This window comes from Typopeltis vanoorti, chromosome 6, assembly GCF_054136105.1.
Source record: "Typopeltis vanoorti isolate ZY-2024b chromosome 6, IOZ_Tvanoo_1.0, whole genome shotgun sequence".
Lineage (NCBI taxonomy): Eukaryota > Metazoa > Arthropoda > Arachnida > Uropygi > Thelyphonidae > Typopeltis > Typopeltis vanoorti.
The window spans coordinates 110,771,793-110,798,663 of NC_143554.1; the positions used below are offsets into that span (position 1 = coordinate 110,771,793).

Here is a 26,871-nt window from a genome sequence, read left to right on the forward strand (position 1 = left end):
CCATCTTTGCTGATTCTGTTGTCTATTTCTATATTTAGTTTACCATCTTCAGTAAAAATTGTGCCTAAGTAGCTGAAATGTTTTACTTGTTCCACAGGTTCTCCATTCACAACACAGTTGACATTTTCAATGATTCTGCCTATTTTCATTGTCTTTGTCTTTTTATTGCTGACCTTCATACCATATCTATTACAACAGCTATTCAATTTAGTCAGAGAATCTTGCAGACTTGCAGCGGATTTATTTAGAAGTATAACATCATCCGCATAAAGCAAAGACCTGACATTAACATCTCCAATTTTGATATCAGGTTTAAAACCACATTCCTTCATAATGTGATCCATATAGATAATGAATAACAGAGGGGATAATGTACATCCTTGTCTCACACCAGATTTAACATTAAACCATCTTCCTGTACTTCCTTCAATTCTAACTGCTGACTCACAACTCAAATAAAGACTAAGTATTGCTTGATATAATGCCCCATTGACACCATATAACTGCAGCGTATTGAATAGCTTCTCTCTTGGCACCTTGTCATATGCCTTTTCCAAATCGACAAAACTTAAATACAGATCTTTGTTATATTCCCATGCTTTCTCGACTATTTGTCGTAAAGTGAAGATCTGATCCTGACAGCCTCTATTTGGCCTGAATCCAGCTTGTTCTTCACCAAGCTTTTCTTCCACAATTCTTCTCAACCGTTTCTCAAGTATACTTGCATAGATCTTGCCAGGAACACTCAGTAGGGAAATACCTCTGTAATTCTCACATTCAGTTTTATTTCCCTTTTTATATATGGGTACTATGAGAGCTCTACTCCAATCATCAGGAATTCGTCCCTCTGTCCAGGCTTTCTGAACTATGCAGTGCAGCCACTTTAAGACTCTTATACCACCATACTTCAGCATTTCTGGTCGAATATCATCTACTCCTGCTGCCTTTCCACATTTCAAGCCTTTGATGGCTTTTTCTACTTCAAGTATGGATATGTATTCCTGACTGCATGCCTGGTCAGTGTTTTTTATCACTGTGCTGTCATCACTGCTTGTTTCATTTAGCAGTTTTTCAAAGTAATTACTCCATACTTCAAGGATATCTTTTTCTCCAGTTTTCATGTCACCTTTATCATCTCTAACTCCTTTTACAGCACTCTTTCCTCCATTTTTAAGCTTCTTCAACAACCTCCAGAATATTTTGCCACCTTCTTGATATTTATTTTCTATATTCTTGCCAAAGTCCTCCCATGACTTTTGTTTAGCTAGTTTTACACACTGTTTAGCTTTCTTACATTTGTCTCTGTATTCTGTAAGAGTAAAAGCTGACTTATTTGCCAGGAACTTTTGATATGCTTTCTTCTTTTCCTTCACTGCCTCTTTAACTTCCTGTGTCCACCAGGGAGTTCTGATTTTTTTATCTTTGCACACAACCTCACCACATGCCTCTCTGGCAGAATCAATCAATGCTTCCTTCAGAGTTTGCCACTGAATCTCCAAGGTTTGATTCCTGTTCTCAAACTCTTTCATTTTCTTTTCAATAATATTTCTGTATTTTAATCTACAGTTTACATCTGAGAGCTGCTCAACTTTTATTCGCTTTAAAACTTTCTTACATGTTATTCTTTTCAATATGAAATTCAATTTTATCCTGCTCAAGACTAAATAGTGATCACTTCCAATTTCAAATCCTCTGTATACACTCTGGTGTCCTGCACCAGGGAGAAAACATCACTATCAACAATAACATAGTCAATGAGACTTTTCTTATTCCTAGCCTCTTCTCTCCATGTGAATTTGTGCACATTTTTATGTTGGAACATGGTGTTAGTAATAACCAGTCCATGTCCTGAGCAGAAATCCAACAGATATTTGCCATTATTATTAGCTTTGCTCTTTTCTCCAAATTTTCCCAAAATATTTTTGTATGTCTCACAATCATTTCCTACTCTACTATTTAGATCCCCAACAAGGACCAACTTTTCCTTTTTCATTGTGTCAGTTGCTTTTTCTAAAGCCTCAAAAAATTCCTCCACTTCTACCTTAGTAGAACCTTCTGTGGGACCATAGGCACAAATAAGTCTCATTGTCCAGTTCCCCATTCTCATATTTGCCCACATTACTCTACTTGAGACTGACTGCCATTCAAGAAGATTAGCCTCGTATTTTGTGTTGAATACTATGGCTACTCCTTCTTTTCCTTGATTGTTATTGCCTGAATATAACATTTTGTATTTATTGCTCAGAAAGACCTCACCAGTTTTGGTCTTTTTTGTTTCAGTCACCCCTATTATGTCGATCTGGTACTTATCTAATTCCTCAGCTAGCTCCATTTCTTTGCCATTCAGGCTTCTTACGTTGATAGTACCGATCTTTAACTCTGGTGATGTTGAGTTGGGGTTTGTTTTCAGATTTGTTCCAGTAGCTGACTTTTCGCTGTTCGCCCTGGTTCCCTGGCGAAAACAACGGGGGCCTTGTTTAACCGGGCGACGCCCCAGCCGGCATGAAATTTTGTCATGTTGTACCATCATTTTTTATTTTGGTTTAACCAATAAGAATACAATTTGGTCGGCTAAATCCCAAATTGCCAGCCCATCCTCGTTCGTTCAGTATCAAAGTAGATACCCAACAGGGTGCACCACGAGAAGGTGAGGATTGGACATTAGGTCAGAAGCCCTGGTCGGTTCTCCGCATTCCTTTAAAGGCTATGTGGAGGTCTCCTCTCAGTTATACAGCTTTGACCCTTAAGCACATATATATATATTTTTTTTTTTTTCGGAATTCATTTTTACTCGGTTGGAATATTATGAAAAAGCTTTAATGACTGATACCGAGAGATAAAAAATGACATGTATATTTGAAAAGATACTACTAGTTTACTAGTTTCTTTGAATTGATCAACATCTTCAGGTATCACAATCAAGGAAATATAAAAAGAATTACAGAGACTTAAAATTGTAATAACAGAACAAGTACAAAAAGACAGTAGCATGTTTGAAAACAAAATGCGAGCTTGAGTTCCAAACAAACGTATACTATGCGGTGTCGCGAGCGCGCCAATACTGAACAGAGGCAACGTGTGCATCAGAGAAATTGAAACTTAGGCTGTTGTTGATATGGGAAGAATCTAGAGAAATTTCTCTAGAATCGACAATCTTTCTCTCAAGTTCATCATAGCACACATGGATGTTAGAAGTTTGAGTCCAGTTCACAATGTGTTGGTGGCCTTCGTCTGAGTTAACTGAAAAGAGAACATAGCTAGAGAGAGCGCTGGCTCTAGTCCTGTTACAGGAGATATCTCTATGGTGTTCTTTCAAACGTAGAAGGATGGATTTGGCAGTCTGGCCATAGTATGGCTTTCCACAATCACATAAAATCTTGTACATGCCTGGAAACTGAGTTGGAAGATGTTTCTCTTTAGGTTTACTAAGTATTGAACGAAGTTTTGGGAGTGTAGTGAAGCAAGTTCTGAAGTTAAACTTCTTGAGAATTTTTGCCAGTTTTGGTGAAAGAGAGCTGATGTAAGGCAAAGAGATGAAGGGTCTCCAGGAAGAGGGATCTTCAGAAGTAGTTGAGTGACTGGGGGAAAGAAATTTGTCAATTTTCTTAGGAGAGAAACCATTATTAATAAAAGTTTTTTTTAAGAAAAAGGAGTTCATTTTCAATTTCTGCTTCTTCTTCTGTAAGTAAAGATTTGGCTCAGTGAGCTAAGGTGGAAATAATACCAAATTTTTGTGGGGGATAGTGATGGGAGGAAGCATGAAGGTATCTATCAGCATGAGTAGGCTTTCTAAAAATTGAGATTTTAATATTCTCAGCACATCTGGTAAGTTTCAGGTCTAAAAAGGGGGAGGCAGTCATCGGATTCCAGTTCGAAGGTAAAAGAGATTTTTTCATGACACTTGTTTAGGTGGTCTAAAAATAAATTGAGGTTGTTGACACCATCTTCCCAGATGAGGAAAATATCATCAATATAGCGATACCAGAATTTTGGTTTAAGGTGGAAGGAGTTAATAGCTTTTTCTTCAAAATCGTTGAGAAATATATCTGCAAGAATCGGAGAGAGCGGGCTGCCCATGGCCAGACCTGAGTTTCGTAAGTAGATCTTATTGTCATATTTGAAGTATCCTGACTTTATGCAATGGGAGAGTAGAGCAAAGAGTTTTTTTGATAATTTGTTCTTGAGAAGATCAAGGACTTCTTGAGCAGGTACATTTGTAAAGAGAGAAACAATATCGAAACTGGCCATTAAATCTGTTTTTTTAAGTTTGATATCCTTGATTTTAGAAACAAAATCTGCAGAGTTTTTAATGTGTGAAGAGGAAATTCCAGAAAGATTTCTTAGAAAACTCGCGAGATATTTGGAAAGGTTATAGGTAGGAGAGTGTATGCCCTCAACTATAGGTCTGAGTGGGCAGTTTTGTTTTGTGAATCTTGGGGAGACCATACAGTCGAGGGATCAAGGGATGAAGTGACCTAAGATAAAGATGAATGTTTCTTTATAACTCCAAGGTGGTTTTTAATAAATTATTAGTTCTATTGTGTAGTTCAATCATAGGGTCACTATTAATTTCTGAGTAAGTATCACTGTTTAAAAGTTCCAAGATTTTATTATGGTAATCAGGCTTGTCTAAGATGACAGTCGCATTCCCTTTGTCAGCCAGAAGAATAACAATGTTATTATTATCTTTTAAAGACTTAATAGCCGCTCATTTAGAGTAAGAAATGTTGTCTGGTGGAGGTCTAGCTGAAAGAGCAGCTATTAAGTCTTTAAAAGATTTCGTTTTCAAACACGCTGCTGTCTTTTTGTACTTGTTCTGTTATTACAATTTTAAGTCTCTGTAATTCTTTAAATATATTTCTTTGATTGTGATACCTGAAGATGTTGATCAATTCAACGAAACTAGTAAACTAGTAGTATTTTTTCAAATATACCATGTCATCTTTTTATCTCTCGATATCAGTCATTAAAGCTTTTTCCTATATATATATATATTTATGTTGGGCCCCATATACGAGAGGTTGGCTAGGCAACCTATAGTACTGTATATGGGGGGTGGGTTGGAAAAGGAGAAATTTGTTTACATTTGCTTTAAAAGCCTGTATATTGTATTCCTTGGAAAATATGTCAGGGGAAGACCACAGTACCGCAGTAGCAGGGATGAATGAGGAGGAAAAGAAACTCGTTCTGTGGGTTTCAAGGTGTGTGAAAGGATGTTGGGCAGCAAATGAACCTGTTCCAATGGGCTTAGTACAGAGTGGGGGAATTATTAATGCTGTTTCAGATGAACATTTCCCATGGAAATATTTATAGAATATAGAATATAAAAATTGCAGAGACCAAGCATCTATGTTAAAGTGTTAAAGTGTGTGTGTGGGGGGCAAGTTGGTGAGGGATGGGTCATTTATCAGTATGATTGCTCTCCTCTGTACTGAGTCAAGCATTTTGAAAGAGCTTCAAGGGGCCCCCCACTTCAAATGTGAGAGCAGTATTTGATAGCTGGGTGGATTTGTGATTTGTATGATGTTAACAGCTGTTTAGAGGTGAAGTAGCATCTTGAGCGAAAGAGAAAACCTAGCTTTTTAGAAGCGGAGGATGCAATGGTTGTGATGTGTTTATGCCAGGAGAGGCTTGATGTCAAGGTAATTCCGAGAAGAGAAATCTCATCTTGTCTGGGAATTTGAGTGTTATCAAAAACAATGCTGGGGGAAAATGGTTCTTTTTTTTTTTTTTCAGAAATAAGACAGAACTGGGTTTGACTGGCATTGAAGTTGACAAGGTTATCGGAGCCCATTGGAAGATGGTTTGGAGGTCGGAATTAAGGGCAGTGGTGGTTGATAATTAAAATTATAATAACAGAATTAACTCACGTAAAATATTATTTATTAGTAGAATTTTCGCCTGAGTATCGCAGGCATCTTCAGTACATGCATAAAGCTAAATAAACAATAACTGACAATTCCAAAAGGTGCCACCTAAGTAAGTAATGTAAGATAACTAAAAAAGGTCAATAAATTTCCTAACAAATTAAAAAAAAAAAAGAAAAGAAAAAAAAAGAGGAAATATATATATATATATATATATAAATTAAAAAAGATTAGAAAAGATTAGCTGATTTATGAAGTACTATTTCCCACAAAGGGGACAGACGTAAATCATCAGATCTGTTTAAGTTAGAAGAGAGTGAAGTAGAGTCTCACATGTTTCTTTATAAAGCAGTTTCATGAGGAAATGCCTTTTGTGAAGGACTATTGTGTTCCAATGAATTCTATGTCTAGTGTTGAACAGTCTGAACTTGCAGAACATGCAAGTTCAGACTGTTCAAGTTCAAAGTATTGAATATAAGACTTGTGTTCTCCTAGCTGAATAAAGGCAGATCTTCCTGTTTGTCCGAAATAAGATAAACCACAAGAGCAAGGAATCTGGTAGACACCTGAATAACTTAGATGTAGAAGCTTGTCCTTCGGAGAAGTGAGAAAGGTGGAGATTTTTCTGACAGGTCGAAAGGCAACAAAAATATTTAGTGGTTTTAAAACTTTTGCTATGCGTTCGCTAATGCCTTGCACAATAAGGGATAGGAATATGCATTATTTCTTCTGTATTTGAAGAGGAAGACATATCAAAAGTACTCAAAGCTCTTTTAATGAAGGAATTATTATATCCATTAGATAAAAATGAGGAATAATGTATTGCAATTCTTCCTGTAATAGATCGTCTTAAGAACAAAAGGAGTGGGCCTGATGAACAAGTGTAGTGTTTTTAATAGTTCCTGCCTTTTGACTGGAATGGTGATGAGATTCAGGATGGATATAATGGCCTGTATGAATCTTCTTCTTATAGACTGAGAAATGTAGGTTACCATCTGATTGGCGAAGAATCATCATCATCAAATTCCTGACATGTACCCTCAAGGGGTGTACAGGATATGACAGTACTACATGAAAAATTTACATCATTACTAACTTCCTATTTATAATTTTCCTCCAAATCAGTCTGTTACTTGTCAAGACTCCAACATTATCAGATCTTATATTTCTATCGTCTAAGGCACTTTGTACCGTATCAATCCACCTATATCTTGGTCTTCCTCTGGGTCGTTTTCCTGCCAACCTGGCAGAGAATACTTGTTTTGCTAATCTTTCCTTGCCCATTCTGTTTAAGTGACCATACCACCTGAGATTAGCTCTGCTAACGCATTCCTGCATGCTGACAATATCAAGTTCTTTCCTAATATCTTCATTTTTAATACGATATTGCCATTGATGTCATCTGTTCACGTCTCTAATCTTTCTCAGGACTCTGAAATCTGCAATCTCTAGTCTTTGGTCAAGTGTTTTACTTCTGACCCAGCTCTCGGATCCATAAGTTAAAACTGGTTTGAACACTGTCTTGTATATAGCTAATTTAGTGTTCTGACTAATTTCTTTCTTTCTTTCCATATGAATTTATTCAATTGACTTCCTACCATACCAGCTTTGTTGATTCTGTTGTCTATTTCTATATTGAATTTACCATCTTTACTAAAAATTGTGCCTAAGTGGCTGAAATGTTTTACTTGTTCCACAGGTTCTCCATTCACAATGCAGTTGACATTTTCAACAATTCTACCTATTTTCATTATCTTTGTCTTTTTAATGCTGACCTTCATACCATATCTATTACAACAGTTATTCAGTTCAGTCAGGGAATCTTGCAAACTTGTAGCAGATTTATTTAGAAGTATAACATCATCCATATAAAGCAAAGAGCTGACATTAACATCTCCAATTTTGATATCATGTTTAATACCACTTTCCTTCATAATGTGATCCATATAGATAATGAATAAAAGAGGGGATAACGTACATCCTTGTCTCACACCAGATTTAACATTAAACCATCTTCCTGTATTCCTTCAATTCTAACTGCTGACTTACAACTCGATTTAAAGACTAAGAATTGCTTGATATAATGCCCCATTGACACCATATAACTGTAGCATACTGAATAGCTTTTAATCTTGTCATATGCCTTTTACAGATCGACAAAACTTAAATACAGATCTTTGTTATATTCCCATGCTTTCTCAACTAGTTGTCGTAAAGTGAAGATCTGATCCTGACAGCTTCTATTTGGCCTGAATCCAGCTTGTTCTTCACCAAACTTTTCTTCCACAATTCTTCTCAACCATTTCTCAAGTATACTTGCATAGATCTTGCCAGGAACACTCAGTAGGGAAATACCTCTGTAATTCTCACATTCAGTTTTATTTCCCATTTTATATATGGGTACTATGCGAGCTCTACTCCAATCATTGGGAATTTGTCCCTCTGTCCAGGCCTTCTGAACTATGCAGTGCAGCCACTGTAAGACTTTTATACCACTATACTTCCGCATTTCTGATCGAATATCATCTACTCCTGCTGCCTTTCAACATTTCAAGTATGGATATGTATTCCTGACTGAATGCCTGTTGAGTGTTTTTTTACCACTGCGCTATCACTGCTTGTTTCATTTAGCAATTTTTCGAAGTAATTACTCCATACTTCAAGGATATCTTTTTCTCCTGTTTTCATGTCATCTTTATCATCTCTAAATCCTTTTACAGCACTCTTTCCTCCATTTCTAAGCTTCTTTAACAACCTCAAGAATATCTTACCACCTTCTTGATATTTATTTTCTACGTTCTTGCCAAAGTCCTCCCATGACTTTTGTTTAGCTAGTTTTACACAGTGTTTCACTTCCTTACATTTATCTCTATATTCTCTAAGAGGACAAGCTGATTTATTTGCCAGGAACTTTTGATATGCTTTCTTCTTTTCCCTTCACTGCCTCTTTAACTTCCTCTGTCCACCATGGAGTTCTAATTTTTCTATCCTTGCAGACAACCTCACCACATGCCTCTCTGGCTGAATCAATCAGGGTTTTCTTCAAGGTTTGTGAATGAATTTCCAAGGTTTGGTTCCCGTTCTAACTCTTTCATTTTTTCTTCAATCTACGTTGTGTATTTTAGTCTACAGTTCACATCTGAGATCCGCTCAACCTTTATTCGATTTAAAAGTTTCTTACACGTTATTCTTTTCAATATGAAATTCAATTTTATCCTGTTCAAGACTAAATAGTGATTGCTTCCAATTTCAAATACTCTGTACACTCTGGTGTCCTGCACTAGGGAGAAAACATCACTATCAACAATAACATAGTCAAGGAATAAGAAATGAGACTTTTCTTATTTCTAGCCTCTTCTCTCCATATGAATTTGTGCACATTTTTATGTTGGAACATGGTGTTAATAATAACCAGTCCATGTCCTGAGCAGAAATCCAACAGGTATTTGCCATTATTATTAGCTTTGCTCTTTTCTCCATATTTTCCCAAAACATTTTTGTATGTCTGACAATCATTTCCTACTCTGCTATTGAGATTCCCAACAAAGACCAACTTTTCCTTTTTCATTGTCAGTAGTTTCCTCTAGAGCCTCAAAAAATTCCTCCACTTCTACCTTAGTAGAGCCTTTTGTGGGACCATAGGCACAAATAAGTCTTGTTGTCCAGTTCCCCATTCTGATATTTGCCCACATCACTCTACTTGAGACTGCCTGCCATTCAAGAAGATTAGCCTCGTATTTAGTGTTGAATACTATTGTTGAATACTACCCCTTCTTTTCCTTGATTGTCATTGCCTGAATATAACATTTTGTATTTATTGCTCAGAAAGATCATACCAGTTTTTGTCTTTTTTGTTTCAGTCACCAGATTGGTGAAGAATTAAAAGATCTAAAACGGCTAATTGCTCATTTAATTCTACTTCTAGGGTGAACTGGATCCTTGGATGAAGTGCATTTAATTTTGAGAGAAACTGCTGTAGTTCATCAGAAGAACCATTCCAGATAGTAAAAATGTCATCTACATATCTGAACTGAACTGAACCAATCAGTAGGTCTAGGAGAAATGTCAAAATACATTGTTCAAAGTGCTCCATCAAGAAGTTGGGTGATAGCAGGAGAAAGAGGACTGCCCATTGCTGTTCCTTTAATTTGTTGATATAACTTGTTTTTAAAGGAAAAATAACCAGAATGTATTCTGGTTTTATTCTTGTTGCAGTAATTCAACATATTTGATATGTCTTCTTCTTCAAATACAGAAGAAATAACACTTATTCCTATCCATTATGTGCAAGGCATTAGCGAATACATAGCAAAAGTTTTAAAACCACTAAATATTTTTGTTGCCTTTCAACCAGTCAGAAAAATCTCCACTTTTCTCACTTCTACAAAGGACAAGCCTCCACATCTAGTTATCCAGGTATCTACCAGATTCCTTGTTCTTGTGGATTATCTAATTTCGGGCAAACAGGAAGATCTGCCTTTATTCGTCTTATATTCAATACCTTGAACCTGAACAGTCTGGATTTGCAGAACATATCATCAACACTAGACATAGAGTTCATTGGAACAAGACAAGAATCCTTCACAAAAGTCGTTTCCTCATGGAACGGCTTTATAAAGAAACATGTGAAACTCTACTTCACTCTCCTAACTTAAACAGATCCGATGGTTTACGTCTATCCCCTTTGTGGAAGATAGTACTTTATAAATCAGTTAATCTTTCCTTATCTTTTTTAATTGTATATATATATTTCCTCTTTTTTTTTTTTAAATAAATTAGGAAATTTAATGACATTTTTTAGTTATCTTACATTAGCTACTTAGGTGGTGCCTTTTGGAATTGTCAGTTATTGTTTAATTAGCTTTATGTATGTACTGAAGATGCCTGTGATACTGAGGCAAAAATTCTACTAATAAATAATATTTTACGAGTTAATTCCGTTATTATAATTTTAATTATTATGTCTACTCATGGTATTTCCTTACTGAAACATAGTGGGGGTTTATGTTCTGCGGGTTGAAGTGAGTTATGTAGAGTAAGGTTTGTCAAATGAAAGGGAGGAGTATAATGTGCTATCCTCTCACCATCCAACTAATGCTGGGGTTCCACAAGGTTCAGTTCGCTCACCGACCCTTTTCCTTCTACATATCAATGACCTACTTCAGTTGACCTCTAACCCAATACACAGTTTTGCAGATGGCAGCACATGACATAGCCGTCTCGGAGACTGTCCCATTTGGCACTGTTATAATGCCAAACTACTTGTGTGGAAGTGACTGTATAAATGTTTTGCATGGGGGAGGAGATGAACACTAGGTTGTGGTCAGAATTACCCAGGGGCTCACTACATTCACTGCATATTTGGAGGAGTCATTAGTAAGGAAGAGATCTAGGGCATTTGGGGAGTGGTTCGGGTTATCTGGTATTTTGGTCAGTTTTTGAACAATTTGTGTAAGGTTGTTAGTGATGGCTATCCTACAGCAGAGATGTTTCAGCATCTCTGCTGTAGGATTTGTATAAGTGGAAGAGGAAAACCAATAGGTGTTATGGACGTTAAAATCATCCAGAATGATTTTGCAGTTAGGAGAGTGGTACCAGAGAAAATCAACTTTTAAGGAGAGGAAATGAAGAGCTCAGAGTGATTGGTGATATTAGAAGAGCGACAGAGACAACAGATGAATTTGACTGAGTGGGAGAGGGATATCTTCAGCCAAAGAAGGTCGAAGTTGGGCGATTCTAGGTTAGGTGCTCTCTGGCAGGGTATGTCAGAGCGGATATAAGCACAGATGATACCCCTGAGTCGAAAGGAGTTAAATAGTGTATAGTTAGGAAGGTTGAGATTAATAGTGCTAGAGGAAGGTGAGATTTGAGTTTCTGTTAAAAAGAGTAGGTGGGGTTTGATGGACTGCAGAAGGCAGTGGATGCTATTAAGGTTAGATTGAGGCCATGGATGTTGGTGAAGTGAATATGCAAGGTTCTGTGAGGCATGGATTTGACTGCAAGGGTCTTGCACATTTCCTATGCAGTGCCTACATACTGGAGTCCTTGGTGGCATCACTTGGTTTTTGCACTAGTTTGATTTGTTTGTAGTCTATCATCCAACTGTTGTCTCCATTTTGGCGTTTTTCTTCTAGTTGTCTTCAGAGTTGGCGTCTTTGTTCTCTCTGGGCAAAGATTAAATCAAGTCGAGCACGTAAGCATGACTGGGGCAAGTGTCCTTTAGCTTGTTGTTTATCGCTGTTATAAATTTGGATGCGTCTGTTGGTGTGTCACAGGTCACTTTCATGAGATGTGGAAAGTTCATTCCATCCTTTATTTTGTTTATGGGTCCGAAACGATGATATTCGACACTATTTCTGGGATCAAAATTGCATTCTCCTGCTAGTTTGCCGACGTCTTGTTTTAAGGATTTATGTTTTCCATTGGAAAGTTCAGGATAATGGCGTTGAGTCTCCTATTTTCGGCCTCACACGAATATGCGATTAGTTCGCGAAGTTCGTTAGCAGGCACAGGTGCACTTGCAATTGAGCACTGGTCGTCGAGTATCTCAAGCTTAGTTTCCAACGTTCCGATTTTGGAGGAGAAAGTATTGATCATAGTACTAAGCTGTTGTTCGAGGTTTTCAACTCTTTTGCCTAGGTTTAGTAGCTATTTTACGGAAGGGAGGCACGTCGTACAAAAGTAAGGCTGATTAAGATCGGTAAAAAGCTTGTGCGCCGATTCATTTATTTTCATGCAAGGAGTATGTAGCCAGTTGCAACAGAAATCACAAAATATACTTTTTTCCCTTTCTTTAACTTCGGTTTCATGACTGCGGCACTTTGTAATGTCATTCGGTTTGTTGGCAATCAGCGACGCTATGCTGATAGAACTCGAGGTAATCTTCCATTGTTGGCCTTTGTTGCCACCATCTTTACTTTGCATGGTAAGAATAGCGCTTTCACGTGGCTGTTTTTTAATTATAAAAAACAGATGATTTAATGGACTATGGGTACTCACGTGTTGTGCTGAAGTAATCAGCTCCTTAGTACCCTCTGTAAGTTTTCCCGTTTATTGCTTATTTTATAAAAAACATTTGCAATTATGATAAAAACAAGTTTAACATAACTTATTCACAGGTGCCACCTATCAGTGTTAATGATATATGTTAATAATTTTGTAAATCTCTGGAGTGAGATCTTCAGTTGTTTGAACATAATGTAAGGCTGGAAAGAATGATGTTGATGCAATCACCTTTCTAGAGGATTTGAATAGATACAAAAAACCAAAGAGATATCTGCAAGAAATATCTCATCAACAAATAGATATAAATCACCCAAAGAATTTCACTCTTTGTCAGAAATACTTTATAAAAGAAACCTATCAAATGAAATTTTTCTGAAACTTCTGAGCCTCCAGGTGGTGGAGTTTGACGATGAACTTGTTCATTATTTAAAAGAGGACTGAGGTGAGGGGAATGAATTGGTAGTATGATGGAAAACTTGCAACTGCCTTTTTTTTCTTCTTTTTTCTTCTTCTTTTTTTGGAATGAGCTGAATATAAGCTTGCTTCAATGCTGTGGGATAGATGCAGTTAAATATAAAAATATAGAGATGATGAAGGATAAGTGTCAGTTCCAGAGTCCAACTTTTAATTCTGTGGGAAAGACTACAGGAGGTATGTTGTGCACTTTTCTGGTTTGGTAAGAGGTGAATTTTCTTTGGTCATCTATGCAGAAGAAAAATCATGGTATCTTAGAGCATTATGGAGTATCATATGGATTAGAGAGAGAAAGAAAAGTGAGAGCACAGAAGAACAGAAGTTAGCTGATAGTTGTTTTACATCTGTTGTATGGTGTAAGCTGAGAAAGAAGCTATGGTTTTGTCTCAAACCACTTGGAGTATGTAAAATTTTTATTTTCTTGGACTATCTTGGCATACCTGTTAAACCATGACTTTGCAAAATTGTGAATGGAGTGGAGAAAGAAGATCTTTATTTCTGTGAGAAGAATTTTTATAGCTCAATCAGAGTAGGATCAAGTGTTCATATTAGGAGAGTAGAAGCAGTATTCTGACCATAAATAGTAAAAGCCAAAGTCCTAGAGGTCATATTTGTGGATGTGGAACAGGTATTCTGTAAGAGAAAAATCTTGCATAATATGATGCATATATTATGGTATGAATTACCAAACAGTGAGCACTCCACTATACCTGTGGAAGGAGAACTGGTTATTAAAAGACAAAAAATCTATTGAGAGAGGTGAGCATTATCTGTATTCTTGATAGATGGATGCTTTACATTAGATCACTGTTAATAGGAAATGCCTCTTTATCTCACCCAGCTGGGTCAGCGAAACTGGAAAAGGGAAACCAGTTGGAGTTATTCTAATCTAACTGATAAGCTTAGGCGTTGCTGGTTATTCATGACTTATTTTTTCACGGTATTAACAACACCACAAACACTTTTATTAACAAGGATGTTTTATTAACGCTAATATTTCGCTGATTTTCAAATCAGCATCATCAGAGCACAACACACATGTAAACGCGACAGTGAGTGAAACAATATAATTGCAGAAAGACAAAAGATCTAAAGTCCTATTTTTGGCGCCCTCTAACGAAAAAAAAAAAAAAAAAGCAGCAGTTATCCAGGAGTTTTTCTTAGGATAACCGTCTCCCAAATTTTTGGCAAATTAATGCACCCATATTTGTTAAGGTTGGGAGAATTCTTCAAAGCCATTGCTGACTCAAAAAATAGTCTTTCAGATCTATAACGACTCCTAAATAGCACATTCGTTTTTCTCCATCTAATCCTGTGTGAAGGAGTGTCCAAAGCGTGGTCTGCCAGTCCCAACTTGCCATAGTAATAGTAGCGAATGTATCTTTCGTGTTCTTCCAGGCGGATGTTCACTGATCTTCCTGTTTGCCCATAATAGGCCAAGTCACAGTCACATGGAACTTCATACACTCCTGGGTGTGCTAAAGGGTGAAGTTTATCCTTTGGTGAGTGGATCAGAGTTGCCAGCTTGACATGAAGCTTGAAGGTGGTGTGAAGGCCATGTTTCACCAATACTTTGGCTATCTTTTCCGATGTACCTCTGATATAGGGAATAGAAATGGTCATGTTGTATTCTTGTGTATTAGGGGGGGGGGGGCAAAGTAATCAGTTGGAGTTATGAACATTAAGTCACTTAGGCTTGATTGTGGATAATCCAGTTTCAGGGATAAGAAATCAAAGGTAAAAACAGCAGATAAATGTAATCATATAGGAAAAAGAAACCTTAAGATGACCAAAAGATTCTAGACATAATGCCAAATCTAAAAATGTCAAACATCTGACATGGAATATAAGATCACATAAATGTACAAGTGCCACAGATGGAGTCATACAGAGTGTAGTTTAGATAGTCAAGATGTACAGTGGTTGTGGTATCTGATATTTGACATTTAAAGACATCACTAGAATAAACATAAATGCAATAATATTAATTCTGTTTATGTGAAGAAAGATTTAGATTAATTGCATATCATGATCAAAGAGAGATTAATCACAAACAAAACCTCATTTTCTAGCATCTAATAAGGGAGATAATAGCAATAGCTCTTTAATTTATTATAATTACTTTATAAGTCAGTAGCCTAACTTGACGCAATTTATTATCCTAAACAAGATTCATTACCATCATTTTGTGTATCTGCTCAAGAGGCACACATAAATCCACTACAATATAATCAACTGTTACTATTAAATTTTTTTTTAATCAACAATTCTCTTCTAAATCATTTTATAACTATTTAGTCTCAAATATGACTGGCTCTCATTCTTCTGTTTTCCAAAGGATCAATTCATCCATATTTTTTCTTACAGGTTCTCAAATCCACCAATATATCTTTTCTTGGTCCTTTCTTCTCTCACTTTTGTTCTGAATAACTCTTCTACTTATCTTGACTATACCACTTCCGATAAATTCTGTTTAATTTCTGAACATTAATAATGCTAAGGCCCTTCTAACATTTTTTTTCAATATAATTCTGCCAATATTCTTCTGATGCCTTTTATTCTTCAAAGAGTGTAGATGGATCTACTTTATTAACTAACTTTTGGAAATCAGTGGGAATCAGATCTCCACCCCTAGCCAATCAGTGAAAACTGTGTTCATAGCCATTAATGATTTTGAAGGTATTAGGGTGAGGGTATAGTAAAAAACTGCTACCATCTCATGATCTCTAAATCTTAATTTATATTAGTGTCTTTAATAGAGTGAGTTCTATGGTTGATTTTTCTGCCAGAATAAAAACCAAAACCAGAGTTAATGGGAGGGAAAACCTTAACATATACAGGCACTAATGATATTGGTTAATTTATCTAATTTCCTTATAACTTTAATATCAATACTGCTGAAATAGGACTAATAATGGAAATGAAATGGAGTAGCTAATAATGTAATTAAAGGAAGTAATTTTATAAAAATGTAATTAAACCAGTAAGTCGGTAATTTTTATGCTGTAATTAACACCATGTGAATGATTCAATAAACTACAGACTGAGGATTTTCAGTGGATAATGCATTTTATTTTGGTTTTGCATAGTCATCTACATTTGAAATATCAGAACAAATAAGAACTAAAGAACAATGCAAAAACATGGACTGTTTTGCTGGAGAAACTGCAGGAATGTTCAGATAACTACATTTCTGCCAAGTAAACAGATTGTGTCTTATTGCTTCTGTAGCATGTAGGCCCATGAAATTTGATTTTTCTTACATTATGTGAAATAAATCTGGTCAAAACCTAAACCATGTAACTTATTTAAAAGACTCCACAGCTCTGCTTTTCACTGATTTAGCTTAATGAACTAACTTGGTAAGATGCAGCGACTACATATAAGAAGTTATCAATACTGATGTGCCAAATGGTGTCTGATACTGTTTTCATCATCTTTTTCCCCATTACTTTCTATTCACTGCTAGGAGGCTCTACTCTTGCAAACTCTAAATGTTACTCCTTTACATCACAACCCACTCTCTTCTGGGTAATTCCTTTCTGTTTATGGTATCATTACCAAACATCAAGGTTTTGATCTTTTTGCTGATGTCCAACCCGCAGATATATCTGAAAAGGTTGAGTTTTCTTTTTTACATTACATTCTGTATAATTCTTCATGTATTACCATTTACATCTATGAAATTCAAAGCATTGCTGTAATACATTCTTTTAAGTACCAAGTACTTTACAGTCACTGACCATTACCCACATCTTGCATCCACAGAGTGCTTGTTGAATATGCATATTTCCAGTACTCTCAGTTTTGTTTCAAGGTTCAATGTTTTACTTTTCCATATCTTAACCACTGCCCGTAGGCTTATTTTCACTTTTTTTTTTTTATCTAAATCATACATCAAGCTGTTTCTTGAGCATATTGGAGGTCTGAAGTGGCTTTAAAAAGTTCCATGTTTAGTCACTATATCAAGGTTTCCAGATTATACAAATAATAAATTGAAAACTACAAATATATAGATAAAATTGATTTGAAAAAATATAAAAAATTCTTAGCCCACCTATGGTACAAAATGTAATATATGTTTCCAAATAACCTTTTGTGGGTGAACAATATATATAAAAAAAAAATAAATAAATAATGAAGCTCCTAATCTCTTCTATTCCTTCTTGAAAATAAATTCATTGAAATTTTAATGCTTACTGTTTAAGAATGATGCCACCACTCCATTTCAAGACTCTAAATTAACTGAAAGAATGTCCAATATTTCATGAAAAGGATTCATTTCTATAAAATTATGGAGACTATAACTGTGTTAAGAATAATTACTTTAATTTCTCGACATTTCAACCTTCATATTAAGGTCATCATCTGGAGTACACACACACACACATATATATATATATATATATATATACAGACAAGCTATGTTACATTTCAAACAGTATCCAAAGCTGCAATAATTTGATCCACCATTATTCTACTGGCCTGACCTCTAGTGAAAAAAAAAATCGACATCAAATATATAATCTATTTATAATAGTAAGAGAGAGAGAGAGACCAAATTCATATGAATAATTTTAATATGGCAACAGTGGTGGTCTAATCAATAATTTAACATCAGTGTTAAAGCTAAGATCTTGGATTAATAGTCCTAGTTATAATTTAGAATGAACTCTTAAAATAAAAGATTATGTGGGTAGAATATAGACCATCCATATTCTTGGGATTTTTAAACCATCATTATTGTTAAGATTAAGATGGTTGATAAGAATTTCACATGCCTCTTTAAATTTGCGTTCATACCACATTTTGGTGTGATGTAATGAACAAGTGTCTTTCCAATTCTGTGTAGAGTATTCAAGGCATGATCAGAAATACCAGATTTGGCATAGTCATTAAATTTAATGTGCTGTTTATGTTCCTTTTTTCCTGATAGGAATAGTGCATCATTTTCACCTATATAAGACAAATTTCAGGTATACAATATGGTATACTCCAGAGTAGGCCAGTACAGGAAGCGGATCCTTTAATTGGTAGGATATTTAAAGGTGGCATTAAGGTTTGATTTCTCCGTGCGGTTAGCCTAGTGGCTTTGCGCTTCGCAACCATATGCCTGGGGAAGGAGTGTCCCAGGTTCGATTCCCGTCGTAGACGTGAGGAATTTGAGGATCTTCCTCAGGCATAGCCAAGTTAGTTGGTCTTGGGCATGGGCAGTAGGGTTTTTTCCGCCAGTTTATCTGGCATTTTTCATCCCGCAAGCAGGCAAACCAGCCCCGTGAACATATGCCTCTACAGTCAAAAATATATCCCCCCAGCGGCAGACCAGGCGACAGGTCGGTTGGGAGTAGTACTAACAAGAAGTCGCATCTTAGTAACACGCGGACCCTGCATAGGAAGCGGGAATAACGTGCAGTGAAAGAAGATTAAGGTTTGATTTCTGTAGAATTCTGTTTATTTTATTTGATATCTCTTTAATGTATGTTTTATTGTAATGAAGCTTATTTTTATTATTAGGTGCAGTCTTTGTGAAGAATTTTGTTGATAATATTTTTGCTGTAGCAAAAATTTTTAATTTTTATTTTGATAATTTTTAATTTATGCTTAAGTGCTTGCTCATTGGAGCAAATGTTTAAAGCCCTGTTTAAATGTGTTAATGACACTTAGTTTTTGTGTTAGGTGGTGACAAGAGTTTATGTATATATATTGGGCAGTACAGTAAACAATGAAGGAAAGACTGCCAGAGAGAAGACGTGTATCAAGAAAAAGAAATATGTTCTGACTTTCAATTTCAATTGTGAATTGCATGCAACTGTGTTGTTTATTTAGGTAGCTGAAGAAAGTGTCTAATGTCTGGCAACTATGGGGCCAGATAACGAAAACATCATCAACATACCTAAGCAAGATTTTGGGTTTTAAAGAAAAGGAATCTAGAGCACAATGCTCAAAAATTTCCATATAAAAGTTAGCAATGGAGGGGGGGGGGTATAACAGCAAGAAGAACCTGTGCCTTATTTTTCATGTTTATCATTTGTTGCTACTTTTATGCAAAATGCATGTGCTTCTTATTTTGACTAGTCAAAATACATTAACTACCACCTTTCATCTATATAATAATAGCACTGCAATTTGAAATTTTAAAAATCTCAAATGAAAGCACAGATATGCAGAAAATATTGAACCTTGGAATTTGGAAACAAGATCTTTACAGGAAAAACTTTTTTTTTTTTAAGTTTAGAAAGGGTAGATCAAGAAGAACCTATTGTGAGAATGCTCACAGACTAGCTAGAAAATGCAAATGGAAGTAGGCTTGCAGACCAGTTGATTTCCATGCCTTCATTTCTTATCCATGACATCATTTGTGTTCCAAGTGTGATCTGCAGGACTGCAGATTTATTATATTCTTCAAAAGGTCTAATTTTTGGTATGATATAAAAGTTTTTGCATGGAATCAGCTAATTTTAATATTTAGCCTAGTATAGCTATCATCAAGAAACTTATTTAATTTCAAAATCCATTACTATTGCATTTTATAAAAAAAATATTAAAAATATTACAATCAAAGCTAAATGGAATTCATCTTTAATTTTTTCACAATATATTTTGATCAATAAATAATAAGATCATTAAAATCCTTATCAGTAAAAATGTAAGACTATCACCATATAAAACTATAATGAAATGATATAAAAATACCTACGCTCATTAACAGCTAGTAATGTGCAACCATTTGGAGAAAGAGCGAGTGCAGTAAAATTATATCTGCTTTCAACAGGAAGTGTTTCTGACTTGTTGCTGGAGGGGAAAAAAATTTCATTTATTTATATCACTTATACCTGTTTATGTTGCTTATTACAAAAGTTATAGATTCCTTCCACTAATGTTAATAAATTAATAGATAAACCAGCAAACTATAGAGCAGTGACATCATGGTGAAGCTTTTCTGAGAAGTGTCCACCAATATGAAATACAGTTTGAATCTGCTTGCTCTGACTGAGACCAAAAAACATCTCAGTAAGGAATTTCATGATCAACAGACAATCGGCACCAGTTATTTTAACCTCCATAAAAATTATTAGTCACTTTATGTTGCTGTTTTAATGATATATATAGATAACAGTAATATAAAGCAAGAATATTGAAGTATTTTTTATGAAAAATTTATATATATACACACACACATGCTCGGGTCTCTTTTTATGCATATCTTTTTTATGTGGATTTGAAATTATGCAGTGCATAGCTTCAAAACTTATGTACCGTTGTATATAATGAACAGCGAGTTGCAGCACATTCTGGCATAACGTGAGTAACGTGTAAGTAGTGAGTGTCCGTGAAGTTTAATTTTGCATGTGAGTAGGTGTTTGTCTTTTCATTATCGAAATTTTAAATTTCGATAATGAAATTTAAAAATTTTTTTTAATTTTAAAAGCAATTTCTTTGGAAATGAAAATTGCAATTTTAGATCGCTTATTTAGATCCAGACTCACGTCCATATTTAGATCCAGACTCATGTGTCATATGAGTCTGGAAGCTGAAATAGTTTAAGATTGTCCACAATTTTTGAAACCTCTTCAACACTATTTCTGGGCTTGTGGAAGGTCCAACTGAGATCACAGAACTATTTCAGGAATATGGTGATAGCAAGGCAACCACAGCAGGTTTTTGTCCATCTTTTGTTCGAAATGGATGCAGGCTCTATTTATCAACCCAGTGTTGGTGGAGGTGGTATCAAAGCACATAGATTTAATCTAGTCATGGATACCCCATTCAAATGCTGCGTTAAAAACTGCTTGTGTTATTTGTCCAGTAAAACAGGCAAACATTTGTCCAATAAGTCATATTGGACATTGTCTTCCAGGTAGCAATGCTACTCACGGACGTGCCTTCCATTTTTATATAATAACTGAAGGCTTTTAACAATGCTCTGTTATGATTAAGCAAATATGAATAGCAAAAGGTAACTTGAAAATTTTTGAAAAGAGTAGACCTATTAAAACATGTTTGGGTTTGAATATGCAAACTTTGACATGCTGTCATGACCCCTAAGCATTTAATAAATTTGTTAAAATTTTTACTGAATTTTTTACTTATTACAAAATGAAGGTGTGCCTCAGAGAAAAAACTAACTTTCGAAAATACAGCGCATCGTAATATTTATATGTAGGTTTTATATGAAAGCACTATCATTATAGTGCTTTCATATAAAATATGTAAAAAAAAAAAAAATGCATTCACAACTTTTCCTTTTTCAAGAATATTAAAATAAACACAACTGTATATTGTGTTTTAATAAGAGCAATAAAAACTTGAAAAACGCAATAAATTTAAATGATTTTTGGGAAACTGCTCAAAGAACAAAATAATGAACACATATCAAACACATTATCCAATGCATTTAATTTTTTTTTTAAAAAAGAAAATTATAATAATAAATGTAAATGAAAAAATATTATGCTTAGAGTGCAAAGCAGCCACATGGTCACTACTTACAGCTTGTTCAATGATGGAAAGTTCCATATTCAAATTTTAGATGCAGTTTTTATTTTTGTTTGAAATAGGTTCACTAATATTATTTTTCCATTTTTGTGGCTGCATCATAATTAAGAATTCTCCAATTCATAAAATTAATTATAGCGAATCACTAAAAGTTTGCTTTTAATAATAAAAGTTGCATTCAAATTTTCCCAAATTCCAAACATGCATGTCTGAAACCTCTCAGTGAATGAACAATAGAATACTTCCAGGCATTTCTTTTTAACTATGATGTAACCTAAATAAAATATCTTTGCTATATGGCATAAGATGAGATGTAAAACTGAAGAATGTTTTCTTTTCTTTGAGTAACTGAAAACAAAAACAAATTTAACTAATAAAAAATACTAAAAAAAAAGTGGATAAAAAATTTAAGGGCTTGAAAAAAAATACACTGAGTCTATATTCTATTTGATATCCATCTATTTTATGGCATGATATCTTGCAAGTTCAGTCCTACCAAGTACATACTTGTCACTAATAGAAAGTATCAAATTTCACTTATTTCAATTTGAACTGGGGCAAAAAATAAATTAATTCATTCATTTTGCATATATCAGAAAATCATGCGAGAAGCAAATCTGACCAAGATTTTTTGATGCATAACAAAATAAAAATTACAATAATGTAAAGGTCATGGTATGGACACTCACTGTATTAATAATTAAAATAGCTAATAATTGAAATCACTGTAATTCTAAAGATACCACAAAAGACTCCCACAAACTGAAAATATTTTAGAAAAAAACATAATTTATATTTACCAAACCTTACTTCACATAATATACATCTGTTATATTATCTGTAGACTGGTCTCTCCTCTTTTTTCTCTATATTTTTCTTTTTTCTTGCTCTTTCCTCCTCAATGCTATTAGAGTATTCGAGGGCATAGCCCTCGAATATGCCAATAGCATTGGGGAGGAAAGACAGGTATGGACATTTACTAATAAATTCAGCAAGACGGGAAAGATACATATGTATCTTTCCTATCTTGCTGAACTTTCTTCTTCAGCACTGTGTCTGCCTTCTCTCCAAGGTATTTGCCTTACTTAAGTAGGCTGCTCTTCCACGAAGCCTGGTCAGCAAGGAAGGATTACACCAACCCCAGTTGCAGTTGGTGGATTGAGTGGTGGAGATAGAGTTGTAGAGTAGGTGCCCTCCCTCAATGAGGCTTTGGACTTCCTGAAGATGTCACGTAATAATAATAATAATAATAATAATAATATATCCAGACTTTTTCGTTTGCATATGAAAATACACAGGAATAGTCAAAACATTAACTACATCCTGAATGGAGAATCTCTAGAACAAGTGAAACATTCCAGATATTTAAAAATTTTAGTGAAGATGACAAACTAAATATGAAAATAGATAACAGTCAGCAAAGCTAGTATGGCAGAGAGTCAGTCAATTGAATAATTTAATATGGAATAAGAAATAAATTTGTCAAAATACTAAACTAGCTGTGTACAACACAGTGGTCAAACCAACTTTAATTTATGACATGTGTTGATGTGTAGTGGAAGAAACACATATCTAATGATAATAATTAAGTTAATAATAATTTGGTTAGCTAGACTATTATGCCTTGGTCACCACATATCCTAGGATCAAACAAGAGTGCTATGCCCACTTATTACATCTGTGGAGAACTTCACAGTTCTATCCTTTTGCATGTATGGTGCTGTGCAAACTATGCCTCATATTACTGATGACTATCCCACACACACTCCTTCTCTAGAAGATTCAGGAACTTGCATTTATTTCCAGATCAGTCTATATATAGTTTTGCTCATTAATTTCTTGTATTTCTCCCCATATGATAAATAAATAAATAAACCAGGCACGTTCATGAGCAAAAAAAAAGAAATATACTAAGCATGTGCATGGAGGCACACCAGCAGGAAGAAAACACAGACTGATTACAAAAAGTAGAATTCTACAGTCCTTACTGGCATCCTCTATCAATGCAGCGATCAAAACTTATTGAAGGTCTCAAAATGGTCTACCAGAAGATTTTTGACAATGTGATGCAGCCGAATTTGTTTAGGTTTGGAGAGTACTGTAGTGCTGTGGAGGATTCCAGAAACAGTCTCTTTGATTTTATATCTGTTTCTATATAAGAGGAAGGTTTGTCCCATAAGATCTGGTGATCTGTATCCATGGCATGATCTGCCACCACAGAATGGCTGTAGTGCAGATGATGGACATAATTTCTGTGTTCTTCTAAATGGTGTTCTTTAGATGTGTCTGTGATTTCTCCACTAAACATCAACATAAGCGATAACTGATGTCTAAGCATCCACACCAGATTTATGGATCTGAAAAGTGGATTAGAAATTAAACACTTAATCAAAGACTGGAGATCATAAATATGAGTTCTGAGAAAAATTAGGAGTGAACAGATGGACAGAATCATATTAAAAATAAAAATATTAGGAAAAAAAACTTGATGCTGTTAGCAGAGCTAATCTAAGATAGTATTCACTTAAACAGAATGATAGATAAAATGTTAGCAAAGCAATTTTTTTTTTTTTTTTTTTTTTTTTTTTTCGCAGATTGGCAGGAAAAATACCCAGAGGCAGACTAAGATCTAGGTAAATTGCTAGAGTAAAGTGCCTTAGAAGACCAAAATATAAGATCTGGTGATATTGGATTCCTCACAGCTAATAGATTAATTTGAAGGAAAACTGTCAATAAGACATTGGTAATGATGTGAACTTTTCATGTAGTACTATCATAATATCCTGTAACACCCCCTAAATGTTTTTTTTTTTTTTTTTAACTCTTACCAGAAACAGAGACTCTAACACCAGTTTAATTAAGGCACAAAGCTAAACTGTCTAAACTGGAGTCATTAAATAAAGTTTAATTTTCATTGCCAGTGCTATCTTTCCATTAAACTGTAAAATGAGCTTCAACTAGGCACTTAAATGTAAAGGTCTTTAATTGAGGGATGAATTTCACCACCCAATGTGAGACCACTAGCACTACCCTGCTCAGTGGGTCTCCAGCAGGGGTTGAAATAAATATCCAAAAAATGAATCCCTTTTGATCCTCAGGCAATTATTCTACAGTGGAACATTATATTTTTTTGTAAATATATTTCTATCCTACTGAAAAACTGATGTTTAGGTTGTTCTAGAATATCTATATTTGAGGATTTAATCCAGAGGAGCAATTTTTTTTTTTTTTTTTTTTTGCTCTGGTAAATCATTCCAGTTCAGAGCAAACCTTTATTTACATTCATGTTTTGGTATGATATAAGCATCAGATATGCTAATCAATTCTGTGAAAGTATCAAAGTCATAATCAGAAATGCCTAATTTCCCATATTTATTAATGATGTGTCACGGGTTCTTATTTTCATATTGAGAGAGTACACAGTATCAATTAAGGATATGAATAACATTTTTGTGTGGGGAAGAAGAGACAATAGAAACATTAAGATTATATTTGGGAAACATTCTATTTAATCTTTCAGGTATCTCTTTATGAATGGAATGACAATTTTGTTGTATTTTTTAATGTATATTCTTACTGAGAATTTTGTTGACTGTGTTTTTTTATAATTCTTATTTATAAATGTACTGATTATTAACATTTCATTTTTTCAGAGCTTGCTCATTAGAGCAAATTTTTACTGCCCTTTCTTCAAAGGACACAAATGACAGATAGTTTTTCTGTTGGATGATGACAATAATATGATGGAGAGTAAAGGACACACAGCGAGAAGAAAGGCTCAACAAGCGTATTAAGAAATGGAATTCTAGTTTTCTATTGCAACAGTAAATATTTGTATTGTTTGTTTTGCTCTGTTACAGGCCTTGATATGATTACGTCAATAATTACATGGATGTGAAGTGTCCATTGAAATTGAAATAATATTTGGATACTGTTGAAATAACCTGGATACAAAGCTTAAATCAATGGCCATTTGAATGGTTAATTGTAGAGAAATATGTTTGATGTTTGACAGCCATCATGCTAAATAACAAATATATCATCACCATCATTATTATTATTATTATTATTATTATTATTTGAAACCTCTAGGGGTGCTTAAGGGTCAAAGCTGTATAACTGATAGGAGACCTCCACATAGCCTTTAAAGGAATGCAGAGAACCGACCAGAGCTTCTGACCTAATGTCCAATCCTCACCTTCTCGTGGTGTACCCTGTTGGGTATCTACTTTGATACTGAATGAATGAGGATGGGCTGGCAATTTGGGATTTAGCCAACCAAATTGTATTCTTATTGGTTAAACCAAAATAAAAAATGATGGTACAACATGACAAAATTTCATGCCGGCTGGGGCTTCGCCCGGTTAAACAAGGCCCCCATTGTTTTCGCCAGGGAACCACGGTGAACAGCGAAAAGTCAGCTACTGGAACAAATCTGAAAACAAACCCCAACTCAACATCACAAGAGTTAAAGATCGGTACTATCAACATAAGAAGCCTGAATGGCAAAGAAATGGAGCTAGCTGAGGAATTAGATAAGTACCAGATCAACATAATAGGGGTGACTGAAACAAAAAAAGACAAAAACTGGTGAGATCTTTCTGAGCAATAAATACAAAATGTTAGATTCAGGGAATGACAATCAAGGAAAAGAAGGAGTAGCCATAGTATTCAACACAAAATACGAGGCTAATCTTCTTGAATGGCATGCAGTCTCGAGTAGAGTAATGTAGGCAAATATGAGAATGGAGAACTGGACAATGAGACTAATTTGTGCCTATGGTCCCATAGAAGGTTCTACTAAGGTAGAAGTGGAGGAATTTTTTGATGCTTTAGAAAAAGCAACTGACACAATGAAAAAGGAAAAGTCGGTCCTTGTTGGGGATCTAAATAGCAGAGTAGGAAATTGTTGGATTTCTGCTCAGGACATGGACTGGTTATTACTAACACCATGTTCCAACATAAAAATGTGCACAAATTCACTTGGAGAGAAGAGGCAAGGAATAAGAAAAGTCTCATTGACTATGTT

General features: G+C 34.9%; 1 protein-coding gene across 1 annotated transcript in view; it reads right to left on the minus strand.

Annotated features, from left to right (window-relative positions):
- Nucleotides 1-26,871, minus strand: part of LOC150105806 (periodic tryptophan protein 2 homolog) — a 203,313-nt gene that overhangs the window by 168,934 nt on the left and 7,508 nt on the right. Inside the window, exon 3 of the mRNA XM_090393595.1 lies at nt 20,044-20,138. Within this exon, the coding sequence (XP_090249721.1) occupies nt 20,044-20,138 (95 nt within the window). The remainder of the gene's footprint in view (nt 1-20,043; nt 20,139-26,871) is intronic.